The 22,036-nt window shown below is 44.2% G+C and overlaps 2 protein-coding genes across 2 annotated transcripts; both read left to right on the plus strand.

The window, feature by feature from the left end:
* Positions 1–15,554: 15,554 nt before the first annotated feature.
* LOC127307965 (uncharacterized) lies at positions 15,555–18,075 on the plus strand. The gene is made up of 6 exons (XM_051338743.2): positions 15,555–15,635; positions 15,797–15,877; positions 16,258–16,338; positions 16,503–16,583; positions 17,214–17,288; positions 17,378–18,075. Exons 1-6 carry the CDS (start codon positions 15,614–15,616, stop codon positions 17,878–17,880), a joined length of 843 nt encoding a protein of 280 aa, XP_051194703.2. The 5' UTR covers positions 15,555–15,613; the 3' UTR covers positions 17,881–18,075.
* A 1,545-nt stretch (positions 18,076–19,620) lies between these two features.
* Positions 19,621–20,913, plus strand: LOC127335755 (putative cyclin-dependent kinase F-2). The gene has a single exon (XM_051362485.1). It carries the CDS (start codon positions 19,621–19,623, stop codon positions 20,911–20,913), a length of 1,293 nt encoding a protein of 430 aa, XP_051218445.1.
* The last annotated feature ends 1,123 nt before the right edge of the window (positions 20,914–22,036 follow it).

Here is a 22,036-nt window from a genome sequence, read left to right on the forward strand (position 1 = left end):
CTAGTTTAATCATCCAAGTACAAGAAGTCAGTGCCCAAAGAAAATTATGTTACTACATCTATGCAAGTAAATAGCTACAAAATAACTGATGCTACTTTTTTTTTCGATAAAGGGCGCTTTCATTATTTTAGAAAAAGTATTACACCCGGCCTCTGCATAACATGATGCACACAGCCGTACTCACACATAGTATCAAACCATCACATGAAAAACTGAAAACACCGAAAACAAAGAGAGCGCCTAGAGCGCAGAAGGCTCTATCCGTAGATTACACCGCCATCCATGTTGGGAAAAAATATCCTTCGCCACATCCTCCAATCGTGTAGATACCTCCATAAAGAGGCCTCGGTTCTCTATACGTTGAAGCAAAGACCACGAACGGAGCAAAGCGGTGGACCGGTAGATAACCTGCAAACATGAAGAGTTAATATCATGGAAAATCTTGTCATTTCTACATAGCCATAGCGACCAAATAATGGCGATCGCCCCCACCCGAATAAAAGTTTTGAACCTACGCTCCACCCCATTGAGCCAGCTACCAAAAAGATGTGCCACGCTCCGAGGTGGGTATAAGGTAGAACCTATTTGGGTTATTGACCATATAGATCTCGCGAATTGACACTCGAAGAAAAGGTGGTTGATAGTCTCATCATGAAGACAAAAAACACACTTTTTACTACCTTGCCAATTACGCTTAACAAGATTATCCTTAGTAAGAATTACCCCCCTACGAAGATACCAAGCAAAGACCTTCGTCTTCAATGGAATCTTCATAGACCAGATTTTTGTATTCTTAAAAACCGGCGTATCGGATTGGATCAACGCATTATACATAGAATCAACAGAGAATTTACCGCTCTCATTTAGATTCCATCGAACCACATCAGACCCGTGCAACAACTGGACCCTCTCGAGTCGTTGAAGCAAGGTATTCCAGGCCACAAGCCTGGGACCTATGAGGTCACGTCTGAAAGCCATTTCCAATGGTGAATTTTGCATCACCGTTGCTAGGGTATCAGATTTGTGGCGTATAATACTATATAAAGCTGGATATTGTTCTCGAAGAGTGGTGTTTCCTAACCACTTGTCTTCCCAGAACCTTATCTGAGATCCATCCTTAATTGAGAAAGATGTATATGGGAAGAAGAATTTCTTAGTCGCCATAAGACCAGCCCAAAAGTGTGAGTCTCCAGGTTTCCATATCACCTGGGACAAAGCCTTTGAGCCTACATACTTTCTTTTGAGAATTGTTTGCCATATACCTTCTTCTGAAAGAAGCTTGAATAACCATTTTCCAAGTAGGGCTCGATTCTTGATCTCGAGATCATGAATTCCAAGTCCTCCCTGGTCTCTTGGTAGGCAAACCACATTCCATTTAGCCAGTCGGTATTTCTTTTTCTCCCTATCTCCTTGCCAAAAGAATCTAGATCGGAAATAATCCAACCGTCGCAATACTCCTTTAGGCAACTGGAAGAAGGAAATCATATACAGTACCATATTACTTAGTACTGAGTTAATGAGAACCAATCGCCCACCTAGAGATAGTAACTTTCCTTTCCAACTTGATAAACGCTTCTGAAGTCTTTCCTCGACATGTTTCCATTCAGCTAAAGTTAGCCGCCGATAATGAATCGGAATGCCCAGGTAGCTGATAGGAAACTGACCAATCTCACAGCCAAAAAGTTCAGCATATAAAGAGGCCTCATCGTGGGCTTCGCCGAAACAAAACAATTCACTTTTATGGAAGTTTATTTTTAGACCTGATAGCTTCTCAAAAGCTGATAGGATCAACTTAAGATTCTTTGCCTTTTCAAGATCATGTTCCATAAATAGAATTGTGTCATCGGCGTATTGAAGGATCGAAAGACCACCATCAACAAGATGTGGTACTACCCCTTCAATATGACCATCCGCTTTTGCACGCTCAATAATAATAGCAAGCATATCCGCCACTATGTTAAACAACATGGGCGATAATGGATCTCCTTGCCGTAATCCCTTTTTCGTTTGAAAGTATTTGCCCACATCATCATTAACTTTGATGGCAACACTTCCTCCGAAAATGAAATTATGAATTAAAGCGCGCCACTCATCAGAAAAACCTTTCATCCTGAGTGTCTGTTGCAGGAAAGACCACTTGACTTTATCATAAGCCTTTTCAAAGTCAATCTTTAAAATAACACCATTTAACTTTTTCCTATGAAGCTCATGCACTGTTTCATGCAAGGTTACTACCCCGTCTAGGATATTCTTTCCTTGCATAAAAGCCGTCTGAGACTGTCGCACAACATGATCAGCAACTGAGTTAAGTCTTAAGGTTGCGGTTTTTGTGAATATCTTAAAGCTCACATTAAGGAGGCAGATAGGTCGGAATTGTTGAATCCGTTCTGCTTCCATAACTTTTGGCAATAAGATTATCTCACCGAAATTAAGACGAAACAACTCTAATTGATCATCGTGCAATGCAGAGAACAAAGTTAACAGGTCCGTCTTGATAATGTCCCAGAAGTTTTGATAGAACTCTGTTGGGAAACCATCCGGTCCTGGTGCTTTATTATGCTCCATTTGGAAAACCGCCTTCTTCACCTCCTCCTCAGAATAAGGGGCAGTAAGAAAGGCATTTTCTTCCGCGGATACTTGGGGAATATCCTGGATTCTGGATTCTTCCATAGTGAAAGTTCCTTCTTCCGGTTCCCCAAATAGATCCTTATAATAATTAGTAATGTAAGATTTGAGATGTTCTTGTCCAACAATCGTACCCTCATCCTGAATCAGAGAATGAATAATTTTCTTCCTATGTCTGCCGTTAGCGACAGAATGGAAGTATCTTGTGTTCGAATCTCCTTCAAGAATAAATTGTACTTTTGATCGTTGATACCATTTCAGCTCCTCCTCTCTTAACATGGAAGCTATCTGCGCATTATATTGACTCTTAAGTTCAACTTCTTGCGCTGATAGCAACCATGTCTCAGCAAGAGCTTCCAGGTCATCAATCAATGTAGACAAGCGAAGCTTCTCAGATTTTAAAATCCCTGCTACATGCCTTGCCCAACCACCAAGGTGTTTTCGCAAAGCGCGAATTTTATTATTCCACCTTTGTATGGGACTAGAGCCCGCAACAGGTCTCTCCCATACACGCTTAACCATATCCGCAAATCCATCACGGTGTAACCAGCCCAGTTCAAACTTGAATTGGCGTTTACTTTGTGATCCAGGCTTTCCGGCTGTTAACAGTATGGGAGCATGATCCGACAAACCTACAATACGAGGAAGAGCACGCACGCTGACCATAAGGTATTTTAATTCCCACTCATGATCCATGAGTACGCGATCGAGTTTCTCATATGTAGGCTCCGGAAGATTATTGGCCCAAGTGAACTGTCTCCCAACCATTTCAACCTCTCTCAAATCCAAACTGTCAATAACAGCATTGAATAAGAAAGGCCAATGGTTACCGAAACGGCCCCTACTTTTCTCATGGGAAAACCTTAGCAAATTAAAATCACCCCCTATGATAATAGGATAAGGGTTATCTTTCGCTAGGTTGACCAATTCACGAAGAAAAGCAGCCTTGAACTCCTCTTGGGCGGCACCATACACAACGACAAGACTCCATGTGAAGTTGTCGACTTTGTTTCGGATGTGTAGTTTAATATGAAACTCACCTTCCGAACAAGCCAACACTTCCATAGTTGCAGTCCTGACACCAAGTAAAATGCCCCCCGAGCGACCACGAGGAGGGCGAGAGAACCATGAGAAGTCAACCCCACCAGAGATGCGGTTTAAAAGACTCCTAGAGTAATCTCGCTTCCCGGTCTCGGAAATACCCACAAAATCCAGACAATGTTCTGTTATACAATCAGCGATATGTAAATGTTTAGCCATGTCTTTAAGACCTCTGCTATTCGAGAACATACCATTCATTGTGTAACCATTGCAGATTTTGTGGACCTAACCTTAGGAGAAAATTTAGATTTTTTGCAAGCAGAATTAGCTTTGGATTTCCGAGTAGATGCTTTCAGATCATAAACAGAACTTAGCATCATCTCATCCAAATCTACCTCTGCCACCTCACCAACTAGATGAGCAAGAAGCTGACCATCTAATGTGGCACTCAGCTCTTCCTCGTCTAGTATAGAGGAATCCGACTTAGCTGAAACTTTTGGATTGACTTTTAAACGGTCAAATTCCATATGTCTCAAAGCTTTAGCCGAAACGGATATATCAAATTTATTAGAACCTAAACTAACCCCTACACTAGCAAGCTTAGATGATATAGCATTATCAGATAAAGGTAAAAAAGATTTAGAACTTGTAATCGTACCAGCAGGGTCCAGATTTAGCGCCGCCTTACGACGCATAGCCTTCGTCATAGTGTCTTCATCTGTCGTCTTCGCCCCATCAGCCTCCATAGCGTGGCGTGAGCTACGCCTATGTTGAGCCGGTGGCTGGAGTCGTGGAGGAGCCACCGGCGCTGGCGATGTAGGCGGCGAGGACGGAGCTGAAGACGCCCTTGAAGATGACACCTCGGATGCCACCGGCAAGCATGACGACATGCCAGCAGTAGTCGTCGTGGGTGTCGCAGCGTGTGTCGTGGACGACGCTTTGTCACCAGCGGCCTGCAGCTCTGGAACGAGGGAGGGTAGTGTTGCAGTCGGACCCTCCCGCGCGTCCATCCGCTGCACAGGCGCCGATAGAAGGCCGCCACCCTGGGGAGATTGTGTCGGAGAAGCATCCCCAGCGGCAGCAGCTGGACGGTCCGCCGGTACGACCAGGCCATCCATGCATGATGGACCGCCAGCAGTAGAACGGCTCAGCGGAATGCTAGCAGCAGCCTCGCCCAGCGCCTGCCCAACATCAGCTGGATCAGAGCCATGCTGTACATGCACACACGCGAGACTGGCTACCATATCCAGCTTAGCCACGTCCCCAGCTTGGTCCGGCACCTGCATGCAAAGATGAGATGCCTGCCCTTGGTCCACGCCCAACGGCTGCATGTACAAACTCTTCTCCGCGCACTCAGCAGGACAGATCGGAACCGGCGTGGATACAGATGAAACCTGAGCAATCAACCCAGGAGACCTCAGCCTCGCAGCCTCCACGATTTATTTTGCCCGCGGCGTTCTTGGAAAAGGGTTAAACGGGGTTACAGCAATCAAAGAGTTGGAGGGTACTATTGCAGCTACAGTTCTGCCATGGGTGTCCCCTGAACCATGTGTAGCATCAACGTCCATGTTCACCGTCTGAGCCTCCGCAAAACGACCAAGGTCATCATTTTCTTCCTTGTCCTTGTCCTTTCCAGTATCCTCGTCATCCGGATCATTACCCTTGCGCCTCCAAAAGAAGGGAACAAACTCGGAGTCCGGAGCGAAATCATCCGGCTGTCGGCGGAAGAAGAAATCGTACCCTTTCATCTTTAAAACCACCGTCACCCCAATGTAAAGCTGCCCATTATCATCGGTCCTTTTCTCAAGCACCTTAGGGTCCATCATAGCCACCAACAGACGCACCACACCCCGCCTTCTCAAAGTAACAAGATCAACATCCAAGGTAGTACCAATCAGAGAGCCCACCGCCCAAAGACCATGAAAATGTCTCACGGAGTACGGCACACCCTCAACATGAACCCAAACTGGCTTGAGCTCGAACTTATGCGGGATCTCCTGCACCTTCCACGTACTAATAGTAAGCTGAGTGTCGGACGACTGCACTTTCATTTGGAATCCGTCCACTCTCTCGAGGTCTTCAGCTGATGGAAAGCCAATGAGGAAAGCATCGCTACCATGATCCAGGGCCTCCCATTTCCAAAGAGGAGCTGGACAAATGCGAGCCATCTGTCTCTCAATGACCGAAGCCGTAACCATAGGACCTTCCAACTTAACGAGTGCCGTCGGAGAACAAACAGGCGCAAGATGTGGCTTATACACACTGTCTGGTAGCTCAAGAAAAAGAGACTCCTCAAAGCCTTGGGCCGCAACCAATGCAGAAGGTCTAGGAAGCCGGAGAGTAGGGCATCTAGAAGTAGGATGCGTCGTGTTATCGCAAACTAGGCAGTAGTGCTGCACCTTACAATCTTTTGTAGAATGTGTATCGACAGCACACTTCCAACACTTCACTGATGCTACTAAGTAGTAATCATAAATGTAGTTCATATAGTTCTAAAGAAAATCCATAACTGATGCTAGTAAATACTAATCAGAAATGCAGTTCAAAGTTATGAAAAAAAGGCATGGATTTTGGCATTGCACTGTTATCATGTATCGTGAAGAGCTCTTCGCCTATTCTGCATGGATTTTGGCATTGCACTGTTATCATGTATCGTGAAAGAGCTCTTCGTCTATTCCGATGGCAAGGGGATCATCGCAAGGTCGATGATGTTTTCGGTTGGGTCATCCATATCCATGTCCAGGGAATGGAAGGCCACTACCAGAATTATGAGTCTCCAGTGGCATCTTCAAATCCGACGACCAGAATGGCGCCACCAAAGGACGAACGCTCAGATGCTCATGATTAGCCCACGGTACCGTGCCTATGTGTAGAGGTCTAGCCTCTAGAAGGCGGAGAACATCGTGCTCCCCTTCCTGGCCCACGTCGTCACCACCGTCGGCACCACATGTAGGATGTGTTCAAGCGACGATTCTTTGACACGACGTCCAACCTACTGCATGGTGGCGATGTAGGCTACCTATCCATGGGCCTATCCGAGATGAGAGGGCGTGCGGGATTTGGAGAGAGGGCCAGTCGAGCAGCGATTATTCGGAAGAGAAGATTGTAGTATAAACGGATCTAGAAGAGCGAGGAAAGAAAACAAATCAGATACTTTTGGGCAAGTATGATTTGATTTAGTGCGGTCGGTCCTTAATTAGCAAATGAGGAAATAAGAAATGAGAAAGAATATAGATTGGATAGTATTTGCCAAGTGATATTTGATTGGATACAATCCTTAATTAACGCTAATGAGAGAAGAGATGGGGCCTACCTGATGTGAAAAGCAATCAAATGGTGAGAGGAGATGTTGGTGCATTGCTGACGATGATTGTGCGGGAATAGCGAAGGTATATCTTCTCATACCATAGTGCATATGAGCGTGATTGGTGATACCATGTTTGTAGTGGGGGTCTGCTATTTAGGAATAGAAGATGCATAACTGATGCTAGTAAATAGTACTAATTAGAAATGCATTTCAAAGTTTTGAATAAAAAAGCATGGATTTTGGCATTGCACTGTTATCATGTATCGGGAAGAGCTCTTCGCCTATCCTGCAATAGAATCATGATGACCATTCCGACGGCAAGTGGGTCACCGCAAGGTCGACGATGTTTTATCCATATCCATGTCCAGGAATGGAAGGCCGCTGCCAGAAATATGAGTCTCTAGTGGCATCTTCAACTCCGACATCCAGAAGTGGCGCCGCCAAACGACGAACACTCAGATGCTCACGATCAGCCCGCGGTACCGTGCCTATGTGTAGCGGTCTTGCTTCTAGAAGGCGGAGAACAACGTGCTCCCCTTCCCGGCCCACGTTGTCACCACCGCCGGATGTAGGATGTGTTCAAGCGACGATTCTTGGACACGACATCCAACCTGCTGTATGATGGCGATGTACGCTCCGTGGCCATGGGCCTCCCCGAGATGAGAGGGCGTGCGAGATTTGGCGAGAGGGCCAGTCGAGTAGCGATTATTTGAAAGAGAAGATTGTAGTATAAACGGTTCTAGAAGAACCAGGAAAGAAAACAAATCAGTGATTTGATTTGGTGTGGTCGGTCTTTAATTAGCAAATGAGGAAATAAGGAATGAGAAAGAATATAAATCAGATAGTATTTGCCAAGTGATATTTGATTTGATACAATCCTTAATTAAGGCTAATAAGAGAAGAGATGGGGCCTACCTGACGTGAAAAGCAATCAAATGGTGAGAGATGTTTTTTTAGAGAAACAGCAGGACTCTGCTGCAAGCTTTATTAATTAAATAACAGATACATCGTCAATTAAAAGGGAAACAATAAAACTCGGCGGATCATCTACCCACACACATTGGAGTGAATCCGTCTCTCTCGATAAGCAATCAGCAATAAAGTTTGCTTCCCTATTACAGAAACTAAACTCACAACTGGAAAACGTAGAAGCTTGGATATAAATATCATCAAAAAGAGTAGCCGTTGCCGTTGATGGGAAACTTCCCGTCTGAAGGGCTTCAATCACTTGTAGACAATCGGATTGAATAATAATACGCGAACAACCCACCTCATTGGCTAAGGCAATGCCTCTACTAATGGTGAGAGGAGATGTTCGTTCTCATACCTTAGTGCATACCATGTTTACGGTGAATGCAGACTTGCTGTAAAACGAATCGGGCCGTTGGTATCTTTACTATTATATTGGAGTTGGTCGTAGGTCGTACAACGCGTTTGGTGAAGGAGATTGGGAGCATCCATACCGTACAATCTAATATCAAAGCCCCACTCGAAATCCATCCGTCCGATCCACTTTCCTTTCGTACCAATCTACTTTTATGGTAAGTCGTCCCTCATTTCCTTTGTTAGCGCTAATCATGGTATTAGCTGGTACAAAAAAGGAAAAGAAAATCAAGCAACCACGTGGAATCACAATCTAGATGATATCAATCACGATTTTATACTCTATCATCAATCACAATTTATTCACGAGATATCTTAAACAAATGACCGTGCGAGCTCCTCCATTTATCAAACTTCCTTTGAACGACACCATTAATACCGCGTGCCTCTTCTCAACCGAAAGTATCAGGACACAATCTCTCCTCGCAAAAAATCGGGATGCAAAATCCCTTGTCCCGTTAATTTCTCGATTTATGCCGCCTACACCTAGCGGAAGTTCTCAACAAGGTATACATATTGCTATCCTACCTGACGGCACAGTATGTATGCGATTGGGAGTACGCGAGGGGGCCGCTCTACTTGTTGTGGCTCGCAGTCGCAGCGACGGCGAGACGCGATCGAGTGAGCCGTTTGCGTAGACGAGTCGCGGCCGCCGGCCGCTCTACTCCTCATGTCGTAGTGGAGACGGCAACAACCCGTTGTTCGTGTTCGTCGTTGAGGCCACCTGCATCGATTGCCTGAAGTGCGTGCTCCACGGTCCACGCCGACCGAACCTTCGACCTCCAGCCCACCCACGACCATACCCGCGTTGTCGCCCATTGGCCTACATTCGAGGACCGCATCGCCCACGCCATCCGATACAATTTTCATTCAGCTCCACCTACTCTACTTTGTACTATTACCCGTGAGCAATTTAGATGGAGTACTATTACTATTCCCTGATTTTTGCATGTCCACCATAATCGATTTGATTTCATCTATACATGTAGATATCTCCATCTACGATGGTTGAAAGGTTGAACCTGGTAGCGCTGGATATGCAAGCTGTGGTCACCCATGGTCCAGATCTCCAAGGCCAACGTCACCGTTTACCTGCACGAATTCGCGAGTAATCCGGTCCAATCCACATTCCTCATGCTCACCTCATCGACTGGCAAGTGCCACTTATATGTACATGCTTGGCTCAACTAAGAGGCTAAGTTGAGCATACATCATGTATCACAGCCACTGATAATTTCCCTCTTTCATCATCTTCTATGCCAAATTTCATATAGTTTTTGTTTTCAGGACTTCTCAGGTTTGTAGCATCTATATCACGCAGTCAGGCACTTATGGATCGGTATTTTTTTTTTCAAGTCTCTATACTCTATTGATTGACGATCTCTTCAGAAAGCATTAGCACAACTAAACTATATTGTTTTGTCTTTTTTGTAGGACATATCCAGGTTACTTGCAAGTTGCAGTCAAGGTCAGAATGACGGCGCTCAGATAATGCCATGTTCATTGACTCTATATTCTCCTAGATAGATAGAGCACATTGGTCGAAAAGATTCAGGAATGCAAACCGCTTCTTGTGACAACATAGTAATTTAAAATAACTATCGGTTGAATTGTTTTATTCTGGTTTTGGCAACAAAAAAATTGCACAAATTGATATAGTCATGTTTTTAGTTGGACAAAATTATTGTAGTTCTATCAAGGTTACTATGAGTTGTTAGCTCCATGTATTTTCAGTAGATTAAGATATGAACATTATATGCATGCACTAGACTTACATAAATATTCATGGAAGCAAAATTACATGACAAACACAGTTGTGTCATGTTCGACTTCTATGAACTCTTTGTGACTCTTTGACCAATATTTGTTGATGGTCTATTTTTCGATTGTTCTATATCAACCCACGAGTACTTAGCTAGCAAATTATTAAACTTTGGATAGTTAAAGTTGACTCTTTGCTTGGGAAGCCAACTTCACATGTATATATTTTTGCAAATAATGTTCCTTCTTATTAGCAGTCTGGCGGTTTACCTGGTATTCTTTTTTAGATATGTTATTAAATAACCTCTTATGCTATTTTTGTAAGCCTAGATTTTATAGGATTTAACTTGGTACATCCTCCGCCAAACAAAGTACCACTCGTACATGCATTTTTGTTTAGTGCACTTTTAACTTATATAATCTGTTGTGTGTGAATTAATCTATAAGTACGAGGAGATATTGTTCAACCATTGCTGATTAATTCGTGTAGTATGGTCATAGTTAGAATTCTATAAAGGTGCAAGGTAATTGACATCAGTTGTCAAAATATACTTCAAACGACGATAAATCCTGTTTTTAGAATATGATGTTTCTGTTTTATCATACACGCGAATTTTGCATGTATTGTATTGTATTAGGTACATATTGCAGAAAAATAGGGACCGTAGTAACGCACGGGCATTCAACTAGTAGATTAAGGTTTCCCTGTATATTGATTTTTGTCAGAACTTGCTGGGCCCAATCCGTTTCCTGTTATATCAAATCCATAGCCCAATGGGCCGCATTTTCTTCCGGCTGTCCAAGTGTCTCGCGTCGCGTCGAACCCACGCGGCCGTTTCCGCCGCCTACAAAGGGGAGAGCGGCGTCGCGTCTCGTCGCCGCGCGTCTCCATTCTTGGCTTCCTCGCCCACCGCCGACCACACCCATCTCCCCTCTTGCCTACGCGCCGCCGACCGCCGCCATTGATCTAAGCATCTCTCTCCTCTAACATTGCGCTTCCCCCGCTGCAGCTCCGTCCCCTTTCTTACCTGCTCCCGACCGGTTGTCTCTCGCCGCGCGCGCCCATACAGATGACGATGGGCTCCTCCTCCGGCTCCGGCTCCGGTTCCCGCTACCTCGACCCAAACCGCGTCTTCGAGCTCGTCGCCCGCCGCATGGCGCGCGAGCTCCTTGACTACTTGGATTTGATACCCGGAGGATCCCAAGACCTCAACTTCCACCGGATCAAACTTGTGGCGAGGGCCCTCCTCCCTTTCGTGTCGAAGCCGAGGTGCGGTTCTTGGTGCCATCTCGCTTAACCGTCCCAGTTCTTGCTCTAGTTCTTGCATTTCTTCTTCTTCCCCTGCTTCCTCCCGTGGCATGCTGGTCGCGTTCTTGCACTGATCGATCTAGCCGTTCCTCTCGGATTTCTGCACTGGTTCTCGCCCGCTCTTCCTCTGGGACTAATTGGTTGCGTTCTTGCTTGCGATGGGTTTTCCTCTCCAGATTGCCGTCACCCGAAGAGGACATGTGGATCCTGTGTTGGGCGCAACTCGCGCTGTTTCACGCGGTAAATAGCAGGTTAGTAGTACTTGAAATCTTTTCGTATTGACTCTTCTTGTTCGTGTCGTGTCCCTACCATGCCACCCGCAATCTGTTCGATGTTTGTACCCAAAGGAATGATCTTAAGCATCTGAAGTTACGCTCAACTGGTCTCTGTGTGCGGATTCCTTGCTCCTGTAATGGGTGGTTTAGTTTTGTACAGTGCGTAGAATTTCTTGCTATAGCAATGAGTCACCACGTGCTTAAGCGCTGTTGACATGCTGTAATCTCCCGTGTAGAATTTTTGCTACTGGAACGAATGATTATGGTAATCTCTGTGCAGTTTTTTGTTCTTTGCCTTAAAAGGTTCGGTTTAGTCTCGTGTTATATGACACACCTTCAATCGAATTTGTTTCCCTGGAAGTTTTGTACCTTGGCAAAGTACCATCACAGTTTTACAAAAGGGTACTTCAGCTAGCCTCTCAAATGTTGGTTATGCTAATTCAGCTAGCTGAATATATTAATGTTTGAGTCTATCCCCGCGTCTAAATTACATGATTTTTGTATCGTTTGCAGATTTTGTGATCCTCAGATGGTGGTTGGTAATCCATCCAAAATTACTTCAGATGCAGGTTTGGCACTTCAACCTTTAACAATTAACAAATCTTCTTCCATAGTTACTGAGCATTTTGTTGAATGCCATTGACAGATTAACATGCGGATTTCCCCTGTTCTTATGAGTTTATGAATCAACACATAGATGGCCTTTTCTTATTGCCATTTTATCAAGATTACCTTCACACTATTGAACCTTGTGAATGTATGGCTGTACATATATGATTAAGATTATTGTCACAAGGATTTTGTGTACAACCATGTTTATCCAAGATTAAACATACGAGTGTCGGTTACATCATCTTTCAGGTAATTCAGTTATTCTTAAACTCCTATCAACTACTACTCACTACTGTGAGTCTTCCTGGAATAGGATAAACGTTTGACACAGCTTGTCATATTCTGCTTCATTCACCAAGTATTGTGCAGTCAATATACACTGATGGTAGATATACACTTCTTGACAAGGTTTCTGTGTACTGTTCTTCATCATGTATCTAATATTACTTTTGTGGGCAATCACAAATAGATCCAGGTGAATGGATTTTTATATATAGTGGATAATCTGTGCCGTTCTTTTGCAAGTCATTACATGTATCCACACAATTCAAGTTCATATTCTGGAAGGATGTTGACCCACGAACCTGATAGTATTGGTATAGATAAATTCGGTATATTACTTCTGTACGGACTGTGCATTTCGCTAACAATAATGTCACATGTGTGCAGAGCTCAGACATGCTGCTGTGCGTAATCAATTATCAGCTTCTGACTTAAGCATTCATGCTGCAACGTTTCTTCCACCGAGGACAAGCTCAACTGATGGTTAATAAATGTTCCATGTTTTCTTACTCTACATATTTTCCCCTTAAATACCTATTTACATGGATCGTCATGTCTGGTGTGTAGTGATCAGTTTTCCTACCAGACGTGCTAGAATGCTTGATGAAACATCTGCTTCTAACTCAAGAAGTGTATATCTACGGGGTAATTCTACGCTTGGTTAGTAACACTTTCTCTCTTTTTAGCCCACATACGTGATTAGTATGTCACTCCTGATCGTCAAACTCACAACGAAAGAACGAAATCCTGATGACATGTCTGCTTTGCTTGTTAACTTAAATTAATGCTGAAAATTTTCTTGTACTGTACCATGGTAAGTTAGTCTGTTACCTTGATACAACAAGGAAATATCTGTTTGATGCTAATATACTGAAATGATTACAAATTTATTAATTATTCAAGTTTCAGCTTGGGCATTGTAGTCTGGAATGTTTGGTATTAAACATGCAGATTTGGTTACAATATGTTTCAGGTGATTCATTATTTCTCGAACTCCTATAGGGCTATATACCACTAAAATGACTTCTAAAGTAGAATGGACATTGCTAATAGGAACTAAAGGTAGCGACTTAGCATACCTTTGGTCTGAGAGACTAAATTAATATACTGGTATACTTGCTGACAAGGTTTCTGTGTACTGCTCCTGGTCATGTATCTACTATCTACTTTCGTAGTCAATCACAAACAAATCCAAGTATGTGACTGGATATATATCTTTGGTAGATGATGCGTGTTATTCTTCCGCAGATCATTATATGCGTCCGCACAGTTCAAGCTCATATTCTAGAAGGATGTTGAACTGCGAACCTGATAGTAATGGTATTGCTAAATTTGGTGTTTTACTTCTGTCTGATTGTTTATGTCCAGTTGTCCACTAAACATCATGTCACGTTTGCAGAGCTCATAAATTTTTCTGCTTCTAGCTCAAGAACTCCTGCTGCAACATTGCTTCCGCTGCAGGAAAATTTTCATGATGGTTAGTCAATTACTACTGTTTGTTTACTATATTTGTTTCACTTAACTACTATAAGCATGTGTTTACACTAATAATCTCATCTCATATGTGCAGTACACAGACATGCTGCAATGCATAATCAGTTTTCTGTTTCTAGCTCAAGGATTCATTCTGCAATGCTTCCTCCACTGCAGGCAAACAGAAGTAAATGTTCAGTATTTGCTTACTCTATGTTTTCTCAATTAAGTGTGTATTACACGGATCATCATGTGTCCTGTGTAGGGATCAGTTTTCTTACTAGACATGCTGGAATGTGTGATGAAACATCTGCCTCTCACTCACGAAATCATGCTTCAGCATATGTTCCGTTGCGCGATAATTCTATGCCTGGTTAGTAACATTGCTGTTTTCTTACCCCACAAACGTCAGTTAACATGTTTATTTGCTTGGATCGCTTATTTGTTTCTCGTGTCACTCCTGCTTGAAATTCAAATTCACAACGAAAGAACGAAATCTAACTTGCAAGCTCTGCCAGTTAACTTGCAAGCTCTGCTTGACGTTTCGATGCATTGATAGAAAAGAAGGTTATATGTACAAGTCCCCGAGAGGACAACCACCCCACCTTACAACTCGACCCAAGAATTTCTTGCATTGTACTACCATAGTAAGTCACAAGTATGATGTCCTGATACAACAAGGGAATATGGTTCGCTACTTGTTTCATAAATAAATAATATACTGAAAGGATTGCACATGCAATGTACTAATGATTGGCTTTCATCTTGCGCAATGTAGTCTGGAATGTTTGGAACTAACAATTGAATTTCTTGCTACTCTTCAATGATTTTACCATCTGTTTAATTAATTGACAGAGTCGATAAGCCATTGGGCATGTTTTCTGTATTAAACAGCAAAATCTTTTGTTGCCATATAAATATTTCAGGAAACGTTATGATATTGGTCAATGCCTACCAAATATGCTTGATTGACTCCAATTATCTCTAACAAAGTGTGCTTCTAACGTTTTATCTTATGGTTGTTCTTCTGATCTTATTCAAGCACTAGAATTTGCAGAACTATCTCGGGGCCGACCTGGATCAGAACAATTCAATCCACAGATGCTGACGTGGGACGCAGAAGGTTGGATCTCTTTTAACACATGTCGTCTCCAGATGGAAATAAAATTAAATATGCATTAAATTCAATGTCATCTTGCGGTGCATCCCACAGCGGAACTGGGCATCTGGACATGTTTGGTTTATAATTCAGCGAAATCTTTTGTTGCCTTTTAAAATATGCAGACACCTAGTTGTTACCATACAAATATTTAATTCAACCTTATCATTTTGGCATGCATGTGTGCTTATGTTCTCTCTCTCTCATGACCATGCGGTAACATTTCGACCTGAAGATGAAACCAAATATGTTGAAGCCATATTTGCTTTGGAGGGCATGATTCCAGCGTTTTATCTGATGGTTTTTTCTCGGATGTTTTTCAAGCACAAGAATTTGAAGAATTACTATCTCTGTGCCGACCTGGATCAGAACAATTCACTCCACAGATGCTAATGGGGAATACAAAAGGTTGGATCTCTCTTAATACCTGTCGTTTCCTGATGGAAATAAATTGAATATGCATTAAATTTGGTGTCATATTGTGGTGCGGCTCAAAGTATGTTGCAGAAGCTTTCGAAGTTGTGCTTCTAACGTTTTATCTGATGCTTGTTTTCCTGATCTTATTCAAGCACAAGAATTTGCAGAAATATCTCGCGGCCGACCTGGATCAGAGCAATTCGATCCACAGATGCTGACGTGGAATGCAGAAGGTTAGATCTCTTTTAACACATGTGGTCTCCAGATGGAAATAAAATTAAACATGCATTAAATTCAATGTCATGTTGCGGTGCATCCCATAGCGGAACTGGGCATTGGGCATATTTGGTTTATACTCAGCGAAATCTTTTGTTGCCTTTTAATATATGCAGACACCTAGTTGTTACCATACAAATACTTCATTCAACCTTATGATTTGGGCATGCATGTGTGCTTATGTTCTATGCCCCTCTCTCTGTCTCTCTCTCTCTCTCTCTCTCTCTCTCTCTCATGACCATGTGGTAACATTTCGCCTGAAGATGAAACCAAATATGTTTGGAGGGCATGCTTTTACCGTTTTTATCTGATGGTTGTCTCTCGGATGTTTTTCAAGCACAAGAATTTGAAGAACTATCTCTGTGCCGACCTGGATCAGAACAATTCACTCCACAGATGCTGATGCGGAATACAAAAGGTTGGATCTCTCTTAACACCTGTCGTTTCCTGATTGAAAGAAGTTGAATATGCATTAAATTTGGTGTCATATTGTGGTGCGGCTCAAAGTATGTTGCATAAATTGCTTTGGAAGGTGTGCTTCTAACGTTTTATCTGATGGTTGTTTTTCTGATCTTATTCAAGCACAAGAATTTGCAGAAATATCTCACGGCCAACCTGGATCAGAGCAATTCAATCCACAGATGCTGACGTGGAATGCAGAAGGTTGGATCTCTTTTAACACATGTCTCCAGATTAAAATTAAATTAAATATGCATTAAATTCAATATCATGTTGCGGTGCATCCCACAGCAGAAATGGGCATTGGACAAATGTATAATTCAGAAAAATCTTTTTGTTGCCAAACATATGCAGACAGCTACTCCCTCCGTCCTCAAATAAGTGTACATCTAGCTCTAAACTTTGTCCACAAAAGAGTGTACTCCTATCTTCCCAATGCACTTTAATTACTTCTCTCTCATCGCACGGAAATCGAACCCAATAGTATTGACCACATGTTCTTGTTTTCTACATGCACTTATTGGAGGTAAAAAATTAAAGATGAGAGATGCATGTTCCCAATGTATTTTTCACTCCACCCCATAATTTATCTTGGAAACCCCGCGTGTACACTTATTTGTGGACGGAGGGAGTAGTTGTTACCATACAAATACTTCAATCAACCTTCTGGTTTCGGCATGCATGTGTGCTTATGTTCTCTCTCTCTCTCATGGCCATGTGATAACATTCCGACCAGAAGATGAAACCAAACATGTTGCAGCCATATTTGCTTTGGAGGGCATGCTTCTAGCGTTTTATCTGATGGTTGTTTCTCTGATGTTTTTCGTGCACAAGAATTTGAAGAACTATCTCTGGGCCGACCTGCATCAGGACAATTCACTCCACAGATGCTGATGCGGAATACAGAAGGTTGGATCTCTCTTAAAACATGTCGTTTCCTGATAGAAATAAATTAAATATGCATTAAATTTGGTGTCATATTGTGGTGTGGCTCACAGTAGATGTCAAAGGAAAGAGACTTGCATCAGAAGTAAAGCAGATAAAGGCGAAGATCCTGAGGTTGAACGTTGCTTCTGTGGTTACACCGGTTGGTCTTAAAAGTGCTGCAGCAGTTTTGATTAGGGATGGTAGCACGGCAAAGTTCATGACTGCATCATGCTTTCGTACGACGCTATACATGGATCCAGCTCTTCTTTTTGCAGCTGCTTGTTGTGAAGGGATCAAAAGTGCTGTTCTCTTGTCTGAACCAACTACCATTGTGCTGGAGTCCCATCAGGCCCCTCTGCTTGAGCACCTAGCTGCCACTCAGAGTGGAGCGAGTGAACTAATACAGCTGAAACAATTTCTGCACTCGAATCCGCCATATTTCATAATCCGGACTATTTCAGAAGAATCCAATGGTGCTGCTTGTCAATTGGCCCGTCATGCTTTGCAAATGGAGGAGTCGAATAAGGTCTGCAAGGATCCTCCGGATTGGCTTATCCCTTACTTAGATCAATGAGGTTAGTTACTCTGAGTTTGGAAATGATTCACTGGCAACTCAGCAGAAAGTTTCAACTATAGCATGCATGGTGTAATTGGCAGCTATAGCTTAATTCTTTGAGTGTAGATATAGGCAAGTATAGTTACAGTAACATTCTTTGTACCGCACATGCTACTGATACATACATGAATCGTTTGCTTTCTCGATGTGATGTGCACCTAGCTCTGATAGATGTAAAACCTGTATGAGATCATATATTGATGAATTGCAAATGATTACAGTTGAGAGGTAATCTTTGGTGTCAAGTCTATTGATGAGTACGGTGTCCTTCTTTGTGCTTTAGCCTACATGATGCTACAGATTCTAGCTACTTGTGGAAATCTGGTACCATGTTGCTTTTGACACATGATGCAAATTCCATCATAAGCTTATTTACTGAAATGGATATTGCCACTGTTTTCAGCTTGAGGACTAGCCTTTTGTACTCCGAATACGCTTATCCATATATGGAATATTTTCTGTACAAGTACTAGCCTTTTGGTTGCAATTCTTCTTGTAATCCTTGCAAATAGGATATGCGATCCTTCTGAATGGAATGTGCAGTATGGGTTTGGGGATCAGAAGCTGCGCATTGTGTTCTTCTGCTCCTTTCCTTAAGCCTTTGATATCTGCTAGGAGGCACACCCCAAGTATCATTGAGATGGATATCTTCACCTGTGACAGGGCTTCTAGGCTCATCTTGCTCTTGTTCTTCATCTTCATCCAAAGCATCAGTTGTTGCCTTCTTGGCAATTGTTTCAAGTCTCTTCCTTTGAGACTCTGACATGGACTTGGATGCCTTGGGCTTATTCGCCTCTCCTCTATTTCTTTGGGATTAATCTGCCCTCCTGCTTTGTTGACTTCTTGGTTGAGATTCTCGCGTCAAAATCTTTAAAACTAAATCTCATGTTGATAGGCCTCTTGAACTGTACTTCAAAACTACCTCGCCTGTGTAGCTGTACTTCCGGTTCCTAGCGCATGCTATGCTTCGGATTTCATCATAATTTTGTTTCATTGTACTTCAAATTTCACTACAGATGTACTTGGTTACTACGGGTTTCAACACAGCTGTATTTCAATGTATTTCGCGATAGTTATACTTTTGGATACCTATAAATACAACTATATATGCTGAACTTGTAAGTGCACCTGCCCGATGTATTGTGGAAGCACGCAAGTACGCCCGCCTGCTACCACTTGCCGCCCACCGCGTTTAAAATAAGAATCCTCGAGTAGGTTCATTCAACTTCTTGAATGTATACCTCAGAATAACAAACTGTTCGGATTGCTGATTCGCAAAAAAAAAAGTTCGGTTTGCTCCTTGCTTATGAATAATGTGGCTGATCGGAAATCCTAGACTTTTTTTTTTTTGAAATGGAAATCCTAGACTTACGGGCTCCCTACCTACGGAATTTTGTAGAAAAACGTCCGTACGTGTTTTTTGTAGAAAAAACGTCCGTGGTGTAGGATAGTAGGGACTCGTGCCGGATAGTAGGGACTACTAGGGACAACTGAATTGACGAGGTGGATTCGGATTTCGGAACGTGATCGAGTTGCATAGCACTAGGAGAGTCCGACTGAGGATCAACTCCGAATCCATCCAGCGCCCACCCCAGGTCTTCCCGACTCCGTCTCGCGATCTGCCTCACCTTCCTCGATCAATATAATGACCCAATCTCCTCTCATCGCCTCGCAAATTAATCTGCACCAAGCCACACAATGGATCCTCTTGACGAGACGCACGGCGCCGAGATGAGCACCATCGCCTCCCGGGTCGCGTCCATCTGCGCCCTGGTCGACGTCGCAGCGGACGAGACCATGAGCGCCAGAGGAGTTGCCGCCATCTCCGCCATGATCCACGACGTCATGGACGAGACGACGACCAGCAGCAGGATCAAGAGGAAGCGGAGGCGCATGGGCAGCGCACGCAGCTACGAGGAGACGCGCACGCTCCGCGAGACTGAGTACGACCTCGTCTCCAAGGCGCGCCACCGCGCCACCGGCAAGACCGTCGTCCTCAGGGGCCTCCAGCCCGGCTGCGGCATCTCGGTCGGCGTGCTCCTGCACGAGGCCTGCATCATGGCGGCTTGCTGCGGCCACCCAAACATCGTCGCTCTCCACGGCATGGCGCGCGCACCCGGCACCAGCGACTACTCTATCGTCACCGAGTTCGTCGGCCCGACCCTGCACGACGTCCTCCACGATCGCATTTCCCGACTCGGCCGCCCGTTCACGGAGGCCGAGGTGCGCGGCATCATGCGCCAGCTGCTGTCCGGGGCGGCCGCAATGCACGCCCACGGGATCATCCACCAAGACATCACTCCAAAACACATCTTCGTGAGCGGCACCGGGGACGACGACGACACCGCTCTCACCGTGAAGATCGGCCACTACGGGTCGGCGATGTCAACGGCAGAGCCGGACGCCTACGACAGGTACAGATTCGCCGGAACATGGGAGTACATGGCGCCGGAGACTAAAGTGTGGACGGACTATGGCACGCGCGTCGACACCTGGTCCCTGGGCTGCGTCATGGCCGAGCTCCTCACCGGCGAGAGGCTCTTCGAGGTGGTGAAGGGCTTGGCAACCAACCAGCTCTACAAGATCTTCGACCTGCTCGGCGTCCCAGGCAAGAAGGCGTACAGGGAATTCAAGGCGCCCTGCACGGACGAGTTGGTGGACCTGTGGCGGCGAGAGCAGCAGCAGCGAGCGCAACACCGTAGCCGGCTGCGCGAGAAGATCCCGGAGAAGACGCTATCTGAGGAAGGGTTCGAGGTTTTGAAGGGGCTCCTCACCTGCATCCCTAGCAAGCGGTTGGATGCGGCCGCCGCGCTCCAGCTTCCGTGGTTCGCGCACACTGAACACCATTCTTCGGCTCCGGTAGTTTCTGCAGAAGTTTCCAAGAGCGGTGATGCGGCAGCGGGCATCTGGGCGATGGCAGCCTACTCCTGGCATGTGGCCTTGTCATTCTTTGAGTGTGCTCTCAGATCTCGCGTCCAAGGAAGTGGTTGAGTCCTAGCAGTAAACTAAATATATAGTGTGCTCAAAGTGTTGTAAGCAGGACATTGGTTCAAATGAATTTTAGACAATTTTTTCCTATGATCTATAGGTTGCTTGTTGCATTACATTTCAAAGAAACCTACACCTGTGACGGAAGCCAAGTTTATTTACTTGTTTATTTCAGAGAAACCTACACCTTGTTGGGGCTGCAACACGCGGCCCCTCTATTCTTCAACCTCCCTCACTTTCCTCCAAATCAAGCCACGTACATCCCGTAACTCAATCCCGTAAGTTTTGCCCGTAAGTCAACATTTTTGCTGCTACTTCTCAAGAACAATGACACAAGAAGTTTTGGTGCCGGCTGCCTCTCACAGCCAGCTTTATCTTCTCTATATTTCTATCTTCTGTCGAAACTGAACATGCTTACAACTGATTAAATAGGCTGACGCACACATGAAGCGGAGCACCACACTCTCCACAAACCTATGCACGTACTAACTCCACACACGCACGACACACTGGCCACTAACACATGACCAGCTAAGGGACTTGCATGCACCTAGCTAACACACTAACTGAAGTACACCGATTCACTCGGCTCACACTTGACGCACAGGTCGTTTCACACACACTGCAGCATCTCACCTCGCACACACCGCATCGCACGGCTGGCTAGCAGGCATCTCGCTTTCTACGATCTGGACTAAGCTTCATCCGCTTACAAATTCTATGGCGTAAACTACATGCAAACGAAATAGAAGTGCAGATACAATCAAGATTAAAGCTAACACACCTAAGTTGATTCCCATAGTGGACTGGGCATTGGGCATATTTGGTTTGTAATTCAGCAAAATCTTTTGTTTTTTTTCGATAAGGGGCGTTTTATTACTCAAAAAGTTTTAAGCATTCCACCCAGCCTCTGCATAACCAGGATGCACACTGCCGTTCAGAAGTCTAGGATCCATGGACATGCGATACAATAAATGATAAAAAACCAACTACTATGACCCTCCGTTGGTTTCAATCCTCCGACTATGCAGCCACCCATGTTGGGAAATAAACTCTGTGGCCGTGTTCTCCAATCGTGTAGACACCTCCATAAAGAGGTCGCGATCCTCCAAACGCTGAAGTGGCG

Source organism: Lolium perenne, chromosome 1 (genome assembly GCF_019359855.2).
Source record: "Lolium perenne isolate Kyuss_39 chromosome 1, Kyuss_2.0, whole genome shotgun sequence".
In the NCBI taxonomy this organism is placed as follows: Eukaryota; Viridiplantae; Streptophyta; class Magnoliopsida; order Poales; family Poaceae; genus Lolium; species Lolium perenne.

Coding starts and splice junctions, on each gene's coding strand:
- LOC127307965 (XM_051338743.2), top strand. CDS start 15,614: ATGCTAATGGGGAATACAAAAG. Junction 15,636..15,796: donor GCTAATGGGGAATACAAAAG/GTTGGATCTCTC, acceptor ATCTTATTCAAG/CACAAGAATTTGCAGAAATA. Junction 15,878..16,257: donor GCTGACGTGGAATGCAGAAG/GTTAGATCTCTT, acceptor ATGTTTTTCAAG/CACAAGAATTTGAAGAACTA.
- LOC127335755 (XM_051362485.1), top strand. CDS start 19,621: ATGGATCCTCTTGACGAGACGCACGGCGCCGAGATGAGCACCATCGCC.